Source organism: Mobula birostris, chromosome 1, assembly GCF_030028105.1.
Source record: "Mobula birostris isolate sMobBir1 chromosome 1, sMobBir1.hap1, whole genome shotgun sequence".
NCBI lineage: Eukaryota > Metazoa > Chordata > Chondrichthyes > Myliobatiformes > Myliobatidae > Mobula > Mobula birostris.
Genome location: NC_092370.1, coordinates 111,232,603 through 111,252,916, shown reverse-complemented (window position 1 = coordinate 111,252,916; position 20,314 = coordinate 111,232,603). Strand labels below are relative to the sequence as shown.

Genomic DNA, 20,314 nt, shown 5'->3' with positions numbered 1-20,314 from the left:
AGTCAACGAGGACATGCCAAATTTCTTTACCCTCCTGAGGAAGTAGAGATGTGTGTGAGCTTTCTAGGCTGTGATCTCAATGTCAATGTGCCACGACATGCTATTGGTGATGTTCACACCAAGGAACTTGAAGCTATCAACCTCAACACCATTGATATAGATGTGTACCACCCCCTTTCTTGAAGTCAATGACCAGCTCTTCTGTTTTGTTGACATTGAGGGAGAGGTTATTGTTATGATGCCAAGTCGGTACGCTCTCCAACCCCTCCCTGTACTCCCACTCATCAGTATTTGAGGTGTGGTCATGCTATCACCTGCAAACTGGTAGATGGAGATAGTGCAGAATCTGGCCATGCAGTGATGAGTATACGGGGAATAGTGTAACGGGCTGAAGGCACATCCTTGTGGAGCGCTAGTGTTCATAATAACCATGGCCATAATTCATCATTGATTGACAGATATACTGTACCAATGACTGCTGGTGTTAGAATAGAGGAGAAGGTACCTTGATATAGCACGGTGTCTTCTTCTGAGGTCGGATATGATGCTTAGTGGCTTTGCTGTATGTGACTTTACCCAGTAGCACTGCATGCTGAAATTATACATCTGAAGCTGGATGAATTCACATTCCAAACACCAACAACCATCACAATTGTTTCTCTTTATTGAAGAAAAAAGAATTTATGATGTAATTTGTTTGAAACTCAAAAAAAATTGACAAAGCTAATATTTCTTGTCATGAGGGTAAAAAGAATTTGCATTTATAAAGCATTATTCACAATCAGAGAAAGCCCCAGAGCACTCTGTTGCCAATCACGTACTCCTTGAAGTGGTAAAATAATTACCAGGATACTTGAGTATAAAGCTCTTCATTGAATAGAAACATGAGATCTTTAACATCCACATGGCTGCAGATGGGGCTCATTTTAGAGTCTCATCTGTAAGTACCGCAAGAGTGTCAGATCTAAAGCAAGGGAAACAAGCTTTCCCTTTACAACACAGCAATTGATGGGATATTCAAATCTACCCAATTTTATGTTTATAACAATAATAACTGTCTATTAACAGTATTAATGTTTAAATATTCTGCATCTTAATTTACCCCTTAAAAGCTTTCATTTTTAGCTTGTCTTTAGAAGAATGATATGTTGTTTAAATAGTCTGCATTTCAATCTGCTCCTTAAAAGCCTTCATTTTTAGCTTATGTCTTTTAGAAGAATGATATGTTTTGTGGCTACCAGTGATTAATAGAGAGAAGAATGTGGATCCACAAACCAGTTATTCATTGTCAGATCTCTACAAATCACATGAAGGTGTCTGGCCTACTTTGATGACCTTGGCCTTTTCATGCCGGGTTTGATAAATGTGTGGTTCTTTTATACAGCTGCAATTTATCTGGCCCTGGGGGAGAACTTTAAATTGATAGACTCTTCCCATTTTAGAAACTGTACCAACAAAACAGGGGTAGCAAATGAGGAAACATAATTGGAGATATAAATATACAAATAGACATGCAGAGGCAGACAAATTTTCAGGCTCAACTATATTGGCATCTGTACACAACAACATAAGTTACATAAGCATTCACATGTACTGAAACATCCATGCAGAAAACAAAACAAAAACAGCGAAATATGCATGTATACACAGGTACACAAGTATTCAGATGAATTTACCTGAGAACAATAGCACACACATAGAAAGATTGGCACACATGAATACAAGCTGATATACAGGCTTACAAGTGCCCAGTCACACACATTGATGGACACATGCATTCAGACGCATATAAAGGAATGCATGCAAGCACACAAATGTAAGGAAGTATGTGGAGAAAACCTATAAAGTCATACCTATACTTACACTTACATGCACATTTCTAAATGTGGTTTCATGCAGTGCAGCAGATACATTGATCCCGGAGCAAATCTCTCAGAAGATGCTGTTCTAGTTTTTTGCCGAGACATTTTTTAAACTTAAACTAAAGCATGCAATTTACATTAACAAACATTTCAGAAATTGTAGTCTGTGTAGTGAGCTCACACAGTGTCTATTTAATACCGTCAGCTCTGCCAAGTTCATTGCAGCAAGAATGCCATGGCAAAACGACATAATTAAAAGCACGTTGAAGTGTTTGTATTTTACTTTAGTTCCCATTTCACCTCCAAGGCACGAAAAAGCTTTTATTTCCTCGGTGTGCTTAATATAAGCAGATTAATGACCATGATAAAGTAGTGCAGACTGGCGGTGATATGAAGGTGCAGACCTGCAAAGGAAAAATAGGGCACAGCAACTGAACGGCAACAAAAGGAGACAGCTCTGTTGCTTTAATAAATGGAAGCTGCAGCTGTTCACAGCAATTTACTAATTTCTAATTAATTATTCATAGAAAAATTCTTATCAAGTAACTGAAGCTGCATCACGAATTCCACAGAGAATTCAGAGACCAGTCTTAGCAGTGAGCAGTTCCTTTCCCCAGATTTGCAGGGCTGCCTTCCGCTCAATATTTTCTTATGTGAATATCTATTTGCTCCAACTGAATCCCCTGTACAATTTGTTGTTATCAAATTAACTAGATTTAAATTACTCAGTTAAAATAATTGGGTCACGTCCACAATAAAAACACAAGCACTAATCAGAAGTACCTCTTATAGTAGCGAGGGAAATCGCTTGGGAGTTTACACATGGAGGTGTGAGGTAGATCTTGATTTTGTGCCAGAGTATGAAGTCGATGCTAGGGATTTATCCGCCTGTATTACGGCTTTCCCCAATTTTATTTCCTTTACGTTTAACATGTAAATCTCCCTCTACAGTATATCAGAAAACATTCCTCAAGCAGTTGCAGGAAGGCTTGAATACAGGCTAAAATAAAGGTTCTGTAACAATCTCAAGTGTGGTGTAATGTGAATCAGTTGCATTGTAGAGTGCTGATTACACTGTTCGACCAGCATGTTCCAAGACAAATATAATATCAGGCTATGTGTCGACTAAAGCCCTCTTTGCAGTGCCCAAACCAAGGCCACCTGGTATTCTTTACCTGCAACCTCATCAGTAGTCCTGTTACACATTGTATTTGTATCTCCTTCCTTCCCCACTAGTTCGAAGAAATATTGCTGGCTGCTGAATGAATCCCCCATGGAATTCATTCTGGGCTTCTGCTACTTGATTAAGAACTTCACTATGAATTATAGATGAAAAATTGATGAATTACCATAAACATCTGCGTACAGTTTCTGAAACAACATAGCAGGTTGATGCTCTGTGGAATGAGCAGTTGTGCTCTGATAATTACTGATGAAGTATATACAGTGTTAATGCTGGGGATTCATGCTAATTGAATCCGAGAAACACTGTACACAAAGGGGAGACGGTGGAAAGTTGCACTCCATTGATCAGGTTTGGATTGGAACCCTGACCCCCTCATAGGACAAGCCAATATCTGCTCAGTTCTTCAGTGAGATTTGATTTAGTAGTAATGTACAAGGAAATGCTAAGAATTCTCACCATCTGCTTTACCAATTTACACTGGCAGATTTGGAGAGGGACCCTTGCTAGGAAGCGTTGCCGAGGCATGAAAGCTGTCTACACAATCATGAGTCGTTACAAGACGTACAAAGTTAAGGCCTATCTCTTGGAGGTAATAACACGCTTCCAGAATGTAAGGGGCATGAATGACTATGGAAAAAGTGTGATCTGGCCAAAGCCTCCAACAGTCTTAATCAAATTTGAAGAGAACATGAAGCACCTTTTCAGAAGGTAAAACATATTTTTGTAAAGATTTTTGCTAACTATTCTGTGCAATAACGGATTCAGAGCAAAAATGATCATTACTTCCTCTTGATCACTACCAAAGCAGGGACAGTGCAGGTTAGATACAACATAAACCCCTGTTACTCCTGGTTTCAGGTTCTAACCATGACACGTGTAGGATGTGTTAGAAACAGCATAATACTCCCACTACATTCTCTTGGCAAGAATTCCGACATCATTTAAAACACAAAATTCTCTTTACATGCAGTGCAAAAGTCTTAGGCACATCTACATAGCTGGAGTGCCTAAGATTTTGCACAGTACTGCAATGATTTTATGTACTGCACTGTACTGCTGCTACAAAAAGAAACAAATTTCATGACATATGTGAGTAATGATAAACCTGATTCTGATATGGGTCACTATTGTGGACTGAGAGTGAGAAAGGGGCAGGGAGAGGGGAGACAGCAGGAAGCACCGGACAGACATTCTGTAATGATCAATAAACCAAATGTTTAGAATCAAGTGTCTCAGGGCTGGGTATGTCTGCACCCGTGCCATCCTTGTCCCTGGCTCTCCTTCCCTGCAACCTGTCCCACGCCTCTCCCGCAGCGCTCCACCCTCCCCATTCCCAACATCCGTTGCTCCCGCCAAATTCACAGACTCACTCTCCACTTCATGTTGACAAGTGCAGTACTATGCAAAAGTATTAGGCGCCCTAACTATATATATTTGCCTAAGGCTTTTGCACAGTGCTTTATCCTGAACCCATACTCACTGTGGAGAACCATCATGTGTTAAATACAGATCAACTTTTAAACACTGACTATCTATAATATCTGCTGTATAACTTACCATTATATTACAAAACACATTCACTTCATATAGTATAAATATAAAGCATTTGAGACTATAATGAGCTAATTGGTGATACAGGCTCAAAATATTGATGTCACTTCCTCTCAAATTGTAATGTTTCTGAGTGCTTTTTACAACAATGAAGTCCTTTGAGTCAGAAAGCCCTTCCACCCGTGTCCATCAAAGCAGCTTTCTTAGTTTTCTAGGTAGAAAATAATTATCTTTGGCTGTGTTATTAGGGACTCTTAAAAAGATGAGCTTCCTCTTGGCTGATGACATCTTACCCCTTCTTCTGCAGAAGTTACAGCAAAAAAACAGAAGGAATGTAGAATGTAATCAAGATACATTCATTTTCCTGGCCTTTGAAATCCTGATAAAATCAGGATTTTCTATTGCTGACTACAACTGTATCACCGGTTATAACAGGTGGTTTCTTTGCAGGTGGAGGGCACGGCAGATTGTCAAGAACATCGCACCTTCTGACATGCCACAGATCAAGGTAAAAATTGCAGCAATGGACGCTTTGCTGGGGCGGAGGAAAGATTGGGGTTTGCAGAGAACGTGGGAACAGGACTACCTGTCATCTGTAAGTAATCTTTCACCTTAACTTCATCATGCCCTCGCAACTACATGGCTACTCTTCCTTTGACACATTGAACTAATCCTTTGTAATCATCTCAGTCATTCACAAGGGCACCGATGAAGCAAAACCAAAGAAAGTCAAAGTTAAAAAGAGAATTTGGCAAATGCAGATATGTGACATAATGCTTCAAGTGGAAAAGAAATCTCTCTCTCTCTCTCTTTCTCTCTCTCTCTCTCTCTCTCTCTCATCCTTGTATTATATACCTTTATAAGCTTTTTCATCCTTCTGATTCGAAGTCACTTCTTTGTCAGATTATTATTATGTAAAGCACTTGAGGATTTACATAGTGCATATATTATCTGTCTAAGAGTAGGATAGGTAGATTTAGTTTGATGTTAAGGTTTTCAAGCATAAGGGGTAAAGGATATTGAATTACAAGATGTAAGGGAGTGCTGCAAAAAGCTTGTGAGGCTGAATGGGCCTCTGATATTCTCAAACTGCCAATAATCCTTTCTAATAGAATGCCACTATGACATTGCCTCGGGGCAAGGGGAAGAACCTTATTGATTACAAATCTATTCTTCCTGCGAATACCACCTCTTCTGTTTGAGACAACACAGATGGAGCATCAAGTGAAGCTGACCCAAACAGATATCCAACACAATATATCCTTGCCACGTTCTCCAAGAACACAATCTGACATTGTAAACTCTGTTCTTTTAGGCCAAGGACAACCCAGCAACGAAGTCCCAGTATGTCACCTCCAGGGATGGGCTAAAATGTAAGGAAAAGTTCAACAGCGTGCTGTTCTCTGCACATGTCCGAAAGGTAAGGAGAAAGAAGATAGGTGACCATTTAAAACCTCAATATCTCTGTCAATGTGAGTACAATGTTCATTCAGAATCCCCATCACCTACTATTTTATTTCATTGAGTAATTGTTAGAGTTAATCCCCCTGATTAAAAAGCCAAGGTAGTAAAGTCATTATACAATTGAGTGACACCCCACCAGCTCCTGGAGGGGGATATCCAGTTATCCAGTACTCACTCTTTTCCCAAGAAAATTGAATTGCGTTTAACATATATTCATTTCCCTTTAAAAGTTTATTTTCGAATCTGGTTCCTCCACAACTTTAGGTTCATATTCCAGATCACAATAGCTTGTTTATATGTGAAATAGTGCTCATTATCTCTTCCCTGGCTCTCTTGCTATCTTAACCGTGAGTTAGACCTTTGTCTATTGATTCCACTCTCAGTTTATAGTTATAAAATTCAGTCTTCACCACCACCATCATCATTAGTATTGACAGTCAGTTTTTTCAAAGGACAAATTATGTTATGACTGGGCATGGACTAAAGACGTTATCACATTGAACCTAGAAAGTTTAAGTAAATGGGTCTGGGAAGCAGGAACTGATGTTCTTGGACTTCATTCATTTAGAATTTATCTTAAAGACCTAAAGGAGGGAGTAAGGTGTAAATTGTGGGTAACACAAAACTAGGTTGAAAGGCAACTTGTCGATTGGATACTTGGATTCTTTAAAAGGATGCAGATTGAGTGGGTGGCCAAAGAGCTGGCAAACAGTGGTTCATGTGGGGAAAGTGTGAGGATGTGCACTCACTCAGAGGGAGAAATCAGACGCAGGCAAGTATCTGAACAGACGGGAAGTGGAAATTACTGAAGTACAGAGGTAGCAGTGTTCTCGTGCATGAATCACAAAATGTTAGCAGGCAGGTGCAGTATATAATTAGGAAGGCAAATAAAAAATTGGTCTTTTTTGTAAGAGGGTTGGATTTTAGAAATAGAAGAGGATTGTTGCAGTTATTCAGTGTGTTAGTGAGGTCATACCCGGAAACTTCAGCATAGTTTTGGTCCTCTTATTTAAGATGCAATGTAATGGTTTTGGAGGCAGTCCACTAGAGGGTTGTCCTATCATGAGCAGCTAAAGAAGTTCAATCTGCATTCTTTGGATTTTAGCAGAATAAGAAATGATCTCATTGAGACATGGAAGATAGTTAAGCACATGAAGAGTAGACATTGAGATGTTTCCACTAATGGGAAAACCTTGAACAAGGAGAAATAGTTACAAGATAAGGCATAATAATTTAAATTTGATGTCTCTTGTGATTTTTTTTCTCATAGAATGTGGTAAATCTCCGGAATTCTCGACCCTGGAGGGCTGTGATGATCAGTCATCAATGCTATCTAAAGGGCAAATAGATAATATTTTGAAATACTCAGAGATATGTGGAAATAGGAGAGAATAGAGGTTGAGGCCTGGGTCAGGCCAGCCATATCATATTGAATGGTGGGGAAGGTTTGACAGGCCTACTCTAGCTCCCAATTCCTTGCATTTTTTATCTATCTTTTGTTCCAAATCTTAATCCATTCAACATTCAGAAAAATACATTTTGATCTCACAAATTGAAGCATTAGTGACTTCGATGTGAAGGGCTGGAATTCAGTTCTATGATAAAATAACTTATCAAGAGTTTTAAGAATAGGTTAATACAAAGAATAAAACAATGGATAATTATCACACTTATACTATAAAATAACCAAATTCATTACTCTATCTGTATCTGTATATTTTTGTTGATGTTTGCATTGGCGTGTACATAAATGTGTGTGTTTATATCATCAGATGATATAGTTATGTTTTCATATTGCTGTTTTGGAGTGTATTTATGATTCAACCATTTTGCATGTTTGTGCAGATGTGTGTCCCTGCTTGTGGTAATTAAGTGTACATATGCCAAAAGTGCTGAAGAATAAATGTTTTCACACGGATATATACGTGAACCCATTTTTGGTATATGTTCAAAATATGTGTATATAAAATAAAATGTGTTTTAGATATATTATTTTGTATAACATTTATAATCAATATAGGTCAAGCAAGGTATTTTTGACATGCCCTGAAAATGTTTCAAGAAATAGAATCTGTAATCATTTTAAGTATAAAATCAATCCATAACTGCAAGTGTTTTAAAAACTATTAAAGAAAATTGTACAATATTCAGAATTAGAAATTAGAATTGGACTAATTGTCACTGACTTAAATTATGTTGAAATGTGTTATTTTGCAATAGCAGTACGGTGTAAAGACATGAAATTACTCTATTATAAAGGTAGATACATAGCGCAGAAATAAAAGAATAATGTGGTAGTGTTCAGGGGTTCATGGACCATTTTGAAATCTAATGGCAGAGGGAAATAAGCTATTTCTGAATTGTCTTCAGTCTCCGGTACCTTTTCCCCTGCTGGTGGTGTTAGTGCAGGTCCTGGATGGTAATGAATGCCACCTTCTTGAAGCACCATCTCTTGAGGCTGTCCTCGCTGGTGGGAAAGCTTGTACCCACGAAGGAGGTGGCTGAGTCTATGGCCCTCTGCCCCCTCCGTACCAGGCTGTGATGCAGCCAGACGTAACGTTAAGTTAATGACTGCTCCTTTTAGAAAAATAGAATAATTATAATGGACTGAGGAGTTGTTATGTGTATGCATACAGCTATATTGTCATGTAGAGTTGGATATTAACATGTAGTTGTATCTGAATGTTAGACTTGTGTATGACTGAAAATAAAAATGTATATCTGCATGCATGTATGTGACTATTTGAATGTGAACATACAGTATACATTTAACCAAGTATTCAGTTTATTTTTGATTGGTTGTTTCTTGTAATTTTCTCTGGGAGTTAAATCAGACAAAGTTGAAAGTTCAAAGTAGATTTATTATCAAAGTTCAATTCCATTCCATGGTTGCTGTTTCTAATGGTACAGAAGATATCAAGCCCAGCCTGGTTGACGAAAGGTGTTTTATTGTCCTTTAAAGGACAGTCTTCCCACAAACACTTCCTGTGCAACCTTATGGCTGGTTAAGGGCAATATTGAGAACTGTTTATAATCTGACCATCTAAATATAATTCCTTTTGGGCTGGGATATCTTTGAAAAGTATTCTGTGCTCTATTTCCTCTATGACCTAAGCAGATATCAATCTGTGTATAGGGCTCAGTGAGATTTGAATTGTGTACAATAAATAGACACTCAGGAATAAAGTAATTGAACAAATTCTACTGAATAGTCCAATGTTAATTTGAAAGCTTTCATTAAATGAAATGAGTGTGAGTGTGTGTGTGTGTGCTTTTATATCTGTTAATGTTTTTTGCATAACTGCATATTTTGGTTTGGAATGCTTACTGATTCCTCAGCAAATGTAATTATTTTTTCTGTGTTGATAAGGTAAATAGGTTCAACAAATGTGAAGACCGAGCTATTCTCATTACTGACCTGCACCTGTACAAACTAGAGCCAGCCAAACGCTACAAAAATATGAAAATGCTGCCACTCAATCAAGTAAGTATCCAGCTAGGTATCAGCCCCTTTTATTTCAATAATATACTCGATTCATAAGACAATTATACATACCATATAATCTTTCTTTCCTTGTATTGGTTTTGGATTATTATTGTCACATGTACTGAGATTCCTTGAAAAGTTTGTCTTGCATGCTGTTCATACAGATCAAATCACTACACTGCATATTGAAGTAAAACAAAGTAAAGCACTAACAATGCAGAATAAAGTTTAACAGCTAGAGAGAAGGTGCAGTGCAGGTAAATAATAAAGTGCAAGTTCATAATGAAGCAGATTTTTAAAAAATTTAGTCAGTTATGAGATATGGGCATTGTCTGCTCCGCCAGCATTTATTGCCCATCCCCAGTTGCCCTTGAGAAGGTGGTGATGAGCCACCTTCTGGAACCGCTGCAGTCCCTGAGGTGACTCCCACAGTGCTGTAAGAGAAGAAATTCCATGATGTTGACCAAGTAGCAATTCTCTGGTACCATGGTGTTTACATAGCTAGACCAGTTCAGTTTCCTGTCAATTGTAACACCCAGGATGTTGATAATAGGGGATTCAATGTTGGTGATGATACTGAATGTCAAGGGACAATGGTAGAGCCTCTCTTGTTGGAAATGGGCATTCCCTGGCACTTGTGTGGCTCGAATGTTACTTGTCACTTGTCAGCCCAAGCCTAGATATTGTCCAGGTCCTGTTGCGTTTGGGAATGAACTGTTTCTCTATCTGAGGAGTCATAAATGGTACTGTGTAATCATCTGCGAACATCCCCACTTCTGACCTTATGATGGAAGGAAGGTCTTTGATGGAGCGGCTGAAGATGGTTGGTCCTAGGACACTTTCCTGAGGAACTCCTGCAGAGATGTCCTGAGGATGAGATGATTGGCATCCAACCACCACAACCATCCTCCTTTGTGTCAGGTATGATTCCAACCATACCTGGGGATAGTAGTGTTAAGTACCCAATTAGTGTACCATCAAACCAAAACATATTCTTCCAATGCAGCTGGTGTTGTCCCTTTAATTGAACAGATTTCATCCTTGATCGTTGCCTTTTATAGATGGAATCTCACCATCAGGAATCCTTTTAAAGAGAGAGTCTAAATGACTGGAGCTGACGATGCTTGTAACTACATTTTGGATGTATTTGCATCTTCCCTTTAGGCTTGATCCTGAAAGGTCAGAGGTAGTATTTTAAAGCTACAAGGTTGTCTAAACTCTGCCTGATGCGATTTCTAGGCAATCTGTAAGTCGACAAACAAACAAGGTGCTACCAATAAACAGATTGAAGTCCAGTGTGAGTTTTAAATTCAGGTACAAAGAAGAACTCCAAGCTTTCTCTCAGCTGAAAGTGTTTTTGTCTTTGAATCAGAAAACTGTGTTTATATTCTCTTCTGCACCCTTGTATAATTTGTGAGCAATCGCTCCAGGGTAGCACCAAGAGGGTGCAGAAGTATCACCTTTTGGGGTAGATATTAACATAAAATCCAGTCTTCTCTGTTAGAAGGATATACAAGACACCATGGTGGTGTTTTGAAGAAAAGTGGCAGAGATACCCAAGAAAAGATTTTTTTCCTGTATTAGCCTAAATAGATTATCTGATTATTCTCACTTGAGTGCTTGTAGCAGGATGTTGCGTATTAATTGGCTGCAGTATCATATTACTACATTATCCCAGCGACTCACTTCAAAAGAAATTAATTAGCTGAAGATCACTTTGGAATGTCCTGGGATCATGAAAACTGCCATTTTGATGGAATTTTCCTCATTTACCCAAATAAGGGAACTATGTGAAGTCTAACCTAAGATTCTTAAAGGAGCCAATGCTGCATTCAAGTTGCAAACCTTTGTGGCTTACAGTCATTGTAGTGCAGGCTTTTGATTCAAGAGAAATAAAAATTATAGACGCCCCTGTATTATAAAACCGAGTAAATTTCAAGAAGTACTGTACTTCTTTGGGTGTAATGACTATTACATCATGGGAAATGCTGCAGAAGCACAAGTTACTTCTCTAAAATAACAAAGACATTTTAACTGAGTAAATCATGACATCTTGTGAGGATCTCAGAACAAGGGGGCATATTAAACTTGGAACTAGGCCAATGTAGAGTGCAACCCAGAGGCACTTGTGGAAACTAAGCATAACAGAAACTAAGAGTCAGCTTGTGGATTCTGGAAACTTAGATTTATCAACTTTTTTTTATTAGTTAAGGACAACAAACTAAATGAAACAAAACTGCGTGAAAGCAGTTGATGGATGAGTCAAGCATGAGCCAGCTGAGGCAGGGAACAGAGTCAATGGGCTGAATGGTTTACAGCTTGCATTTCTAGTTGAAATTTCTGTATGGTTCTCGGATTCGTAACGATAGAACACACTATTGACTGATACACCAGCAGCTGATTTTTAAAAAATCACTGAATTATTCAGGTAACGCTAACAACTGTGGCACACTGTGAGGATGCAGAATCTGTATCAGTTGAATTCATGGTCTCCCAATTTAAGAGGTTAATTTTCACTGAAATGCTTTTACTTTTGACAACATTGTCACTGAAAAGACATGCGCTGCACAATCTAAATGAAGCTCTTGCACCTCCACTTGATCTTTTAGGTTACTGGACTCAGCATCACTGATGGCAGGGATCAATTGATCATCTTCCACACAATGACAAATGATGACCTGGTTGTTTGCCTGCAGGGGGAATTGAATAGGATTGGAGAAGTTGTTGGGGTCCTGGCAAATCACTTTAACAAGTAAGTGATGCATGTAGCACTCTATTGTGACGGAAATACAAAACAGGTATGCCATTATGCGGCTGTTGGCTGACCATGGAAATACAGGCATATAATGTGTAGATATCGCATGTGTTCAGAAACAGGTTTAATATCAAGGGCATATGTCATAAAATTTATAGTTTTGCGACAACCATTTTTTTGGTTTCCAGAGCACTAATCCTCCTGGACCATGACTGAGATTTGATTGATAAACTAAATTTCCGATGATAATATCCAACTGTCTGTCGCATGAGTTTGGTGTCAGGGGTTTTAACCACCTTTCGTTTCCTAGCAGTTGGCCATCAAACGTGTAATGGTCCTGAAAAAAAAGTGATGTTTCTGCAGTGTAAAACTACTTGGAGGTCAGTGTTAATTGGCATCAAATATAGAACACAGAATATAGAACAGTACAACAAAGTACAGGCCTTTCGACACACTTGTTGTGCCAACATCTTAACCTACTCTAACATCAATCTAACCCTTCCCTCCTACAAAGCCCTCCATTTTTCTTTTTTCCATCCAGGTGCCTGAGAGTCTCTTAAATATAGAACGTAGAAAATTAATTTGACAAAATCAGTAAACACTAAAATATCTTCTAGTAAGTGCAATGGCCACCATTAGTACAAAAAGCAATCATCCTCAGTTTTGCCAAATTGTAAACTGGGCTTGGCTTGAAACTGCTGATCTACGGAGAGTAGCGTTGTGTGAGGCTGCAGTCAGTATGGAAGAGCTGGGGATAGTGGTTGGGTTTCTGCAATAGTAGTGACTTGAGATGGTTTAAGACAGTACGGGGTAGGATAGTGCGGCAGGATATGAATACCAGAAGAAACAAATGTGCATCTTTACCAAGATATGGGTGGTTTAAAACATAGAACATAATCTCTTAAATGTTCCTAATGAACCTGTCTCTACTACTGCCCTGGCACTGTGTTCCACACACCCACAGCTCCCTGTGCAAAGTACTTACTTCTGATCTCCCCACTATACTTTCCTCCAATCGCCTTAAAATTATGCCATCCTATAGTAGCCATTTTGTCGTGTGAAAATGTCTCTTACTGTTTATGCCCCTTATCATCTTATACAACTCTAACAAGTCACCTCTCATCCTCCTTCCCTCTAAAGCAAGGGTTCCCAACCTAGGGCCCACAGACCCCTTGCTTAATGAGGTATTGGTCCATGGCATAAAAACAGTTGTGAGCCCCTGCTCTAAAGAGAAGAGCCCTAGCTTATTCAACCTATCCTCATAAGACATGGTCTCACATCCAGGCAGCATATTGGTAGATCTCTGCATCCTCTTTAAAGCTTCCATATCCTTCCTATAATGAGCACAATATACCAAGTGTTTTATAGTGCTGCAATATTACCTCGCAGCTTCTGAATTCAATCCCTTGACTAATGAAGACCATACTCTTCTTAACCACTCCATCAAGTTGTGTGGCAATTTTGAGGGATCTAGGGACGTGGATCCCAAGGTACCTGTTCCTCCTTTCTGCTAAGAATCCTGCCATTAACTTTGTACTCTATCTTCAAATTCAACTTTCCAAAGTGAATCACTTCACACTTTTCCACGTTGAATTCCACCTGCCACTTCTCAGCGTCACCTGCAAACTTAGCAACCCACCCTTCCACTTTATCATCCAAATTCTTTATAAAGGTCACAAAGAGCAGGGGTCCCAGAGCAGATCCGTTGACCACCACTAGCCACAGACATCCGGATGGAATACGCTCTATCTGCTGCTACCTTCTGGTTTCTGTGGACAAGCCAATTCTGAATGCACACAGTCAAATTTCCCTAGATCCTATGCCTTCTGACTTTCTGTATGAGGTTACACATCCACCATTCTACCTTCATCAATTTGTTTTGTCACATCTTCAAAAAAGGAATGAAATGGAAGAACCAGGGGATTGGAGAGCACTGTGAAGAGAGGAGTGCAAAAAAGTAATGCAGCCCTGCAAATTTCAACAAAACTTTCAATATAATTCAGCAGCTTTAAAAATGTTTTTGTAAAGAAGGCTGGCAGCAATTTGGGTGGAGATTTCTGGTGAACGCAGCAGGCCAGGCAGCATCTATAGGAAGAGGTGCAGTCTACATTTCGGCCCAAGACCCTTTGTCAGGACTCACGAAGGTCTTGGGTCTCAGTCCAAAACATCAACTGCACCTCTTCCTATAGATGCTGCCTGGCCTGCTGCGTTCACCAGCATTTTTTGTGTGTGTTGCTTGAATTTCCAGCGTCTGCAGATTTCCTCGTGTTTGGGTGGAGATTTCACTTGTGTAAGGAATGTTCCACGATAACAGGCTCATCAATAAATAATAAAGTACCTAAAATAGAAAGATACATGCTGCAGATCAGAATATGTTGCTTCTCTATGCCTGGGCTGGAAGAGAACAACATCAAGGGCTATACTGATGGATGATCTGCATTTATCCCAGGTCTGAGAATATCCAATGGGGCAAGCTAGAGCAAATCTTGTGTGGAATTCATGCAGCAGCTGATCTGAAGCTCTTTATTTCTAGCACCAGATGCAGAATGCAGAGAGAATGTTCTGTTCCCTGTTACTGACAACTTTTAAAAGGACAAAATTAGCTTTCACTAACACCCTGTTGACACCAATTACTTGATGTGTGGCTGCTTTATCTGCTTGGGAGGTTCCTATAATAAGATGACAGTTGCCTGCTATTTGTTCTAACCTCACAAACAAAGCCTGGAAGTAGGTTTAATGACTGACTGAATAAAGTCATCAAGAACACAACACTCTTTAAAGTACATCATCTCTGTCTCCATGGTAAAAGCTGTGGCATTTTTCTAGTGTTCTCACACTACATTAATGTTCTGTTTGTCGGGATGGGGGTAGGTGGTGAAATTAGCTCCATTGGCTTTCATTTTCAATCATTTCTCTTTACTGTCTTTCTCCAATGAGAATCTGTATCCTTATGAAATACCTCTTGCTTTTGTGGTGTGGTGTTGACCACAGCTGACCCCGGTCAGTTCGGATTGGCAACATCATCGCCACAATCACCTTAGCACAGATGCATCACAAGGCTGTGTGCTTAGCCCACTGCTCTACTCACTTTATACCTATGACTGTGAGGCTAAGTACCCCCCTAATGCCTGCCCTGGCATTCGAGGTGTGCCTACCCTGAAGAAGGTTAAGACTTCTCTTCCGGAATTCAGTGAGACCCTCTCTCACTGCTGTGATCTCTGCTGCCCACCGACTCTTCGACCAGGTCCTCACCCAGACTTGCTACCATACCACATGGCTTCCAGCTCCGTTTTCAGGCCTCCCAGTTTGGGCCCACCGAGGATCCCAGGTACCTGTGTTCGATTGACTGCTTCTTCAGTCACTTTGCCTTCCAATTTCTATATGCCACAGGTCCGGACCTCACTCTCCTCTGTCTGCCATGGACCTCTCCGACATTTCATCCTCTGCTGGATCAACACCTTCATCCACAAGTTCTTCACCTTCCTCATGTCCAGAAAGGATTGGAAGATCGCCTCCAACTCTAGCTCCAATGCCCTGGATGCCTTCAGATCACAAATATTCAGCCTCTAGCTCTGGCTCCAACCTGGACTTCAGCCACCTCCTCTGTCCACATACCTGGACTCCCTTCTACCCCCCTTGGTCCAGGCCCTCTCCACCTACGCCTGCAACAATTCTCATACTCTGCATCTCAGTAACTTCCAATTCCCTGGCCCTGACAGCGTCATTTTCACCATGGATGTCCTGTCCCTATACAGTTCTACCCCCATCAAGAAGGCCGTAAAGCTCTCTTGTTTCTTTCTGGACACAAGACCCAGCCAGTTCCCCTCCATCACCACCCTCCTCCATCTGGAAGAACTGGTCCTCACCATCAACAATTTCTCCTTCGGCTCCTCCCTCTTTCTCTAAACTCAAGGGGTATCCGTGGACACCCACACAGGCGCCAGCTACTGTATGCCAACCTTTTCATTGGCCATGTGGAATAGTCCATATTCCAAACCTTCCCTAGTAATGCTGCCCAACTCTTGCTGCACTACGTTGACAAATGTGTTGGTGCTGCTTCATGTACCCATGAGGTATTTGCTTCATGCTTGACAATTTCATCAATTTTGCCTCCAACTTCCACCCTGCCCTTAAATTCACTGGGTCCATTTCTGACACCTCTCTCCCCTTCCTTGATCTCTTGGACTTCACCTCTAGAGTTTCCTTTCTTCCACTATTGATGCTGCCCTCATCTATATCTCCTCCATTTCCCGATGTACACACTCACCCCATCTTCCTGCTGCCTTACAGGAATAGAGTTCCTCTCCTACCGCCCTATGAGCCTCTGCATTCAGCAGATCATTCTCTGCAACTTCCACCATCTTCAACGGTATTCCACCATCCAACATATCTTAATATTGCCCCAACGCTCCGTTTTCCGCAGGGACCATTCACGCCACGATTCCCTTGCCCTTCTGTCTCTTCCCACTACTGGCACATATTCCTGCAAGTGACAGAAATGCTATACCTTTCCCTCACTTCCATTCAGGATCACAAACAGTCCTTCCAGGTGAGACAACACTTCATTCGGGAATCTGTTGAGGTCGTTTATTGTATCTGGTGCTTCTGATGAGGCCTCCTCTACATTGGTGTGACCTGACATAAACTGGGAGATCGCTTTGTCAAGCACCTCGGCTCCATCTGCAAAATGCAGGATTTCCCAGTGGCCAACCATTTCAATTCCTATCCCCATTCCTGTTCTGACATGTCGGTCCATGGCTTTCTCTCTTGCCATGATGAGGCCACTCTCAGGGTGGAGGAGCAATTCATCCAGGTAGCCTCCAACCTAATGGCATGAACATCAATTTCTCCTGCCAGCAATTCTTTTCTTTTTCTTCCCCTTCCCTCCTCATCTATTCCCCGCTCTGGCCTCTTACTACTTCTCCTCACCGGCCTATCACCTCCCTCTAGGGCCCCTCCTTCTGCTATTTCCCCAGAGTCCACTCTCCTCTCCTATCAGATTCCTTCTTCTCCAGCCCTTTGTCTTTTTCACCTATCACCTCCCAGCTTCTTACCTCATACTCCCTCCTCTGCTCACCTGGCTTCACCTATCACCTTCTAGCTTGTCCTCCTTCCCCTTCCCCTACCTTGTTTTTAATTCTGGCACCTTTTCCCTTCCTCTCCAGTCCTGATGAAGGGTCTCGGCCCAAAATGTCAACTGTGTAGTTACTTCCAGAGACTTGCTGCATTCCTTAAATATTTTGTGTGTACAGCCCAAATGCCATATTTAAGTTTGCTGAGAATACCACTGTTGTAGGCTGAATCAAAGATGGTGACGGATCGGCATTTAGGAGGGAGATTGAAAATCCGGTTGAATGCTGCCACAACAACAACCTCTCACTCAAAGTCAGTAAAATGTTAGAGCTGATTATTGGCTACAGAAGGAAAAAACTGGAGGTCCCTGAGCCAGTTCTCTTGAGAGGATCAGAGGTGGAGAGGGCTAGTAACTTTAAATGTCTTGGTGTTACTATATCAGAGGATCTCAAAGTTCAATGTAAATGTATTATTAAAGTACATATATGTCATCATATACAGCCCTAAGATTAATTTTCTTGTGGCCATTTAGTAAATAGAAATGAACACAATAGAATTGATGATAAAACACACAAGACAGACGGACAAATAACCAATGTGCAAAAGACAACAAACTGCAAATACAAAAAGATAATAATAATAATAATAAATCAGTAATAACTATCAAGAACATGAGTTATTGAGTCCTTAAAGGTCAGTCTGTAGGTCGTGCAATCAGTTCAGTGTTGACCTGTTCAAATTATCCTCCCTGATTCAAGGGCCTGATGGTTGATGGGTAATAACTGTTCCTAAACCTGGTGGTGTGGGTCCTGAGGCTCCTGTATTTTCTTCCTGATGGCAGCAGTGAGAAGAGAGCATGGGCTGAGTGCTATGGGTCCTTGATGATGGATGCTGCTTTCATAGAAACATAGAAAACCTACAGCACAATACAGGCCCTTCGGCCCACAAAGCTGTGCCAAACATGTCCCTACCTTAGAACGACCTAGGCTTCACCTATAGCCCTCTATTTTTCTAAGCTCCATGTAACCGTCCAGGAGTCTCTTAAAAGACCCTATCGTTTCCACCTCCACCACCGCTGCCAGCAGCACTCTCTACATAAAAAACTTACCCCTGACATCTCCCCTGTACCTGCTTACAGGCACCTTAAAACTATGCCCTCTCATGCTAGCCATTTCAGCCCTGGGGAAAAGCCTCTGACTATCCACATGATCAATGCCTCTCATTATCTTGTACACCCCTATCAGGTCACCTCTCATCCTCCGTCGCTCCAAGGAGAAAAGGCCGAGTTCACTCAACCTATTCTTATAAGGCATGCTCCCCAATCCAGGCAACATCCTTGTAAATCTCCTCTGCACACTTTCTATGGTTTCCACGTCCTTCCTGTAGTGAGGTAACCAGAACTCAGCACAGTACTCCAAGTGGGGTCTGACCAGGGTCCTATATAGCTGCAACATTACCTCTCGGCTCCTAAACTCAATCCCACGATTGATGAAGGCCAATGCTCCATATGCTTTCTTAACTACAGAGTCAACCTGCACAGCAGCTTTGAGTGTCCTATGGAATCGGACCCCAAGATCCCTCTGGTCCTCTCAACTGCCAAGAATCTTACCATTAATGCTATATTCTGCCATCATATTTGACCTACCAAAATGAATCACCTCACGCTTATCTGGGTTGAACTCCATCTGCCACTTCTCAGCCCAGTTTTGCATCCTATCAATGTCCCGTTGTAACCTCTGACAGCCCTCCACACTATCCACAACACCCCTAACCTTTGTGTCATCAGCAAAAATACTAACCCATTCCTCCACTTCCTCATCCAGGTCATTTATAAAAATCACAAAGAGTAGGGGTCCCAGAACAGATCCCTAAGGCACATCACTGGCCTCCATGCAGAATATGACCTATCTACAACCACTGTTTGCCTTCTGTGTGCAAGCCAGTTCTAGATCAACAAAGCAATGTCCCCTTGGGTCCCATGCCTCCTTACTTTCTCAATAAGCCTTGCATGGGGTACCTTATCAAATGCCTTGCTAAATTCCATATACACTACATCTACGGCTCTACCTTCATCAATGTGTTTAGTCACATCCTCAAAAAATTCAATCAGGTTCGTAAGGCACGACCTGCCTTTGACAAAGCCATGCTGACTATTTCTAATCATATTATGCCTTTCCAAATGTTCACAAATCCTGCCTCTCAGGATCTTTCTCCATCAACTTACCAACCACTGAAGTAAGACTCACTGGCCTATAATTTCCTGGGCTATCCCTACTCCCTTTCTTGACTAAGGGAACAACATCTGCAACCCTCCAATCCTCCGGAACCTCTCCCATCCTCATTGATGGTGCAAAGATCATTGCCAGAGGCTCAGCAATCTCCTCCCTCGCTTCCCACAGTAGCCTGGGGTACATCCTGTCCGGTCCCGGAGACTTATCCAACTTGATGCTTTCCAAAAGCTCCAGCACATCCTGTTCCTTAATATTTCCTGTGACAGTACTCCTTGTAAATGTGCTCAGTGGTGAGAAGGGCTTTACCAAAAATGTATCCGTTACTTCTTGTAGTTCCTTTTCTGTTCAGGGGCATTGGTATACTCATACCAGCCATGACGCAACCAGTCAATATATTCTCCAACACGTATCTATAGAAGTTTGTCAAAGATCTAGATGCCTTGCCAAACCTTGCAAGTGCCATTACAAAGAACGCATGGCAGTGCCTCTACTTTCTTAGATTTGGCATATCATTTCAAACTTAGAAAAATTTCTATAGATGCACCAAAGAGAGTATCCTGCATCACAGTCTGGTATGAAAACAACAGCAGAAATGACTACAAGAAGTGGCGGATACAGCCCAGTCCATCAGAGGAAAAGCCCTCCCCCCATCAAGCACATCTAAAAGAACGCTGGTGTCAGAAAGCATCACCCATCATCAACAAA

General features: G+C 41.0%; 1 protein-coding gene across 1 annotated transcript in view; it reads left to right on the top strand.

The window, feature by feature from the left end:
- Positions 1 to 20,314, top strand: part of LOC140198917 (unconventional myosin-Id-like) — a 133,080-nt gene that overhangs the window by 78,968 nt on the left and 33,798 nt on the right. The window contains exons 17-21 of the mRNA XM_072260163.1: positions 3,533 to 3,756; positions 5,050 to 5,194; positions 5,915 to 6,019; positions 9,434 to 9,547; positions 12,160 to 12,302. Coding sequence (XP_072116264.1) covers positions 3,533 to 3,756; positions 5,050 to 5,194; positions 5,915 to 6,019; positions 9,434 to 9,547; positions 12,160 to 12,302 — 731 coding nt within the window. The remainder of the gene's footprint in view (positions 1 to 3,532; positions 3,757 to 5,049; positions 5,195 to 5,914; positions 6,020 to 9,433; positions 9,548 to 12,159; positions 12,303 to 20,314) is intronic.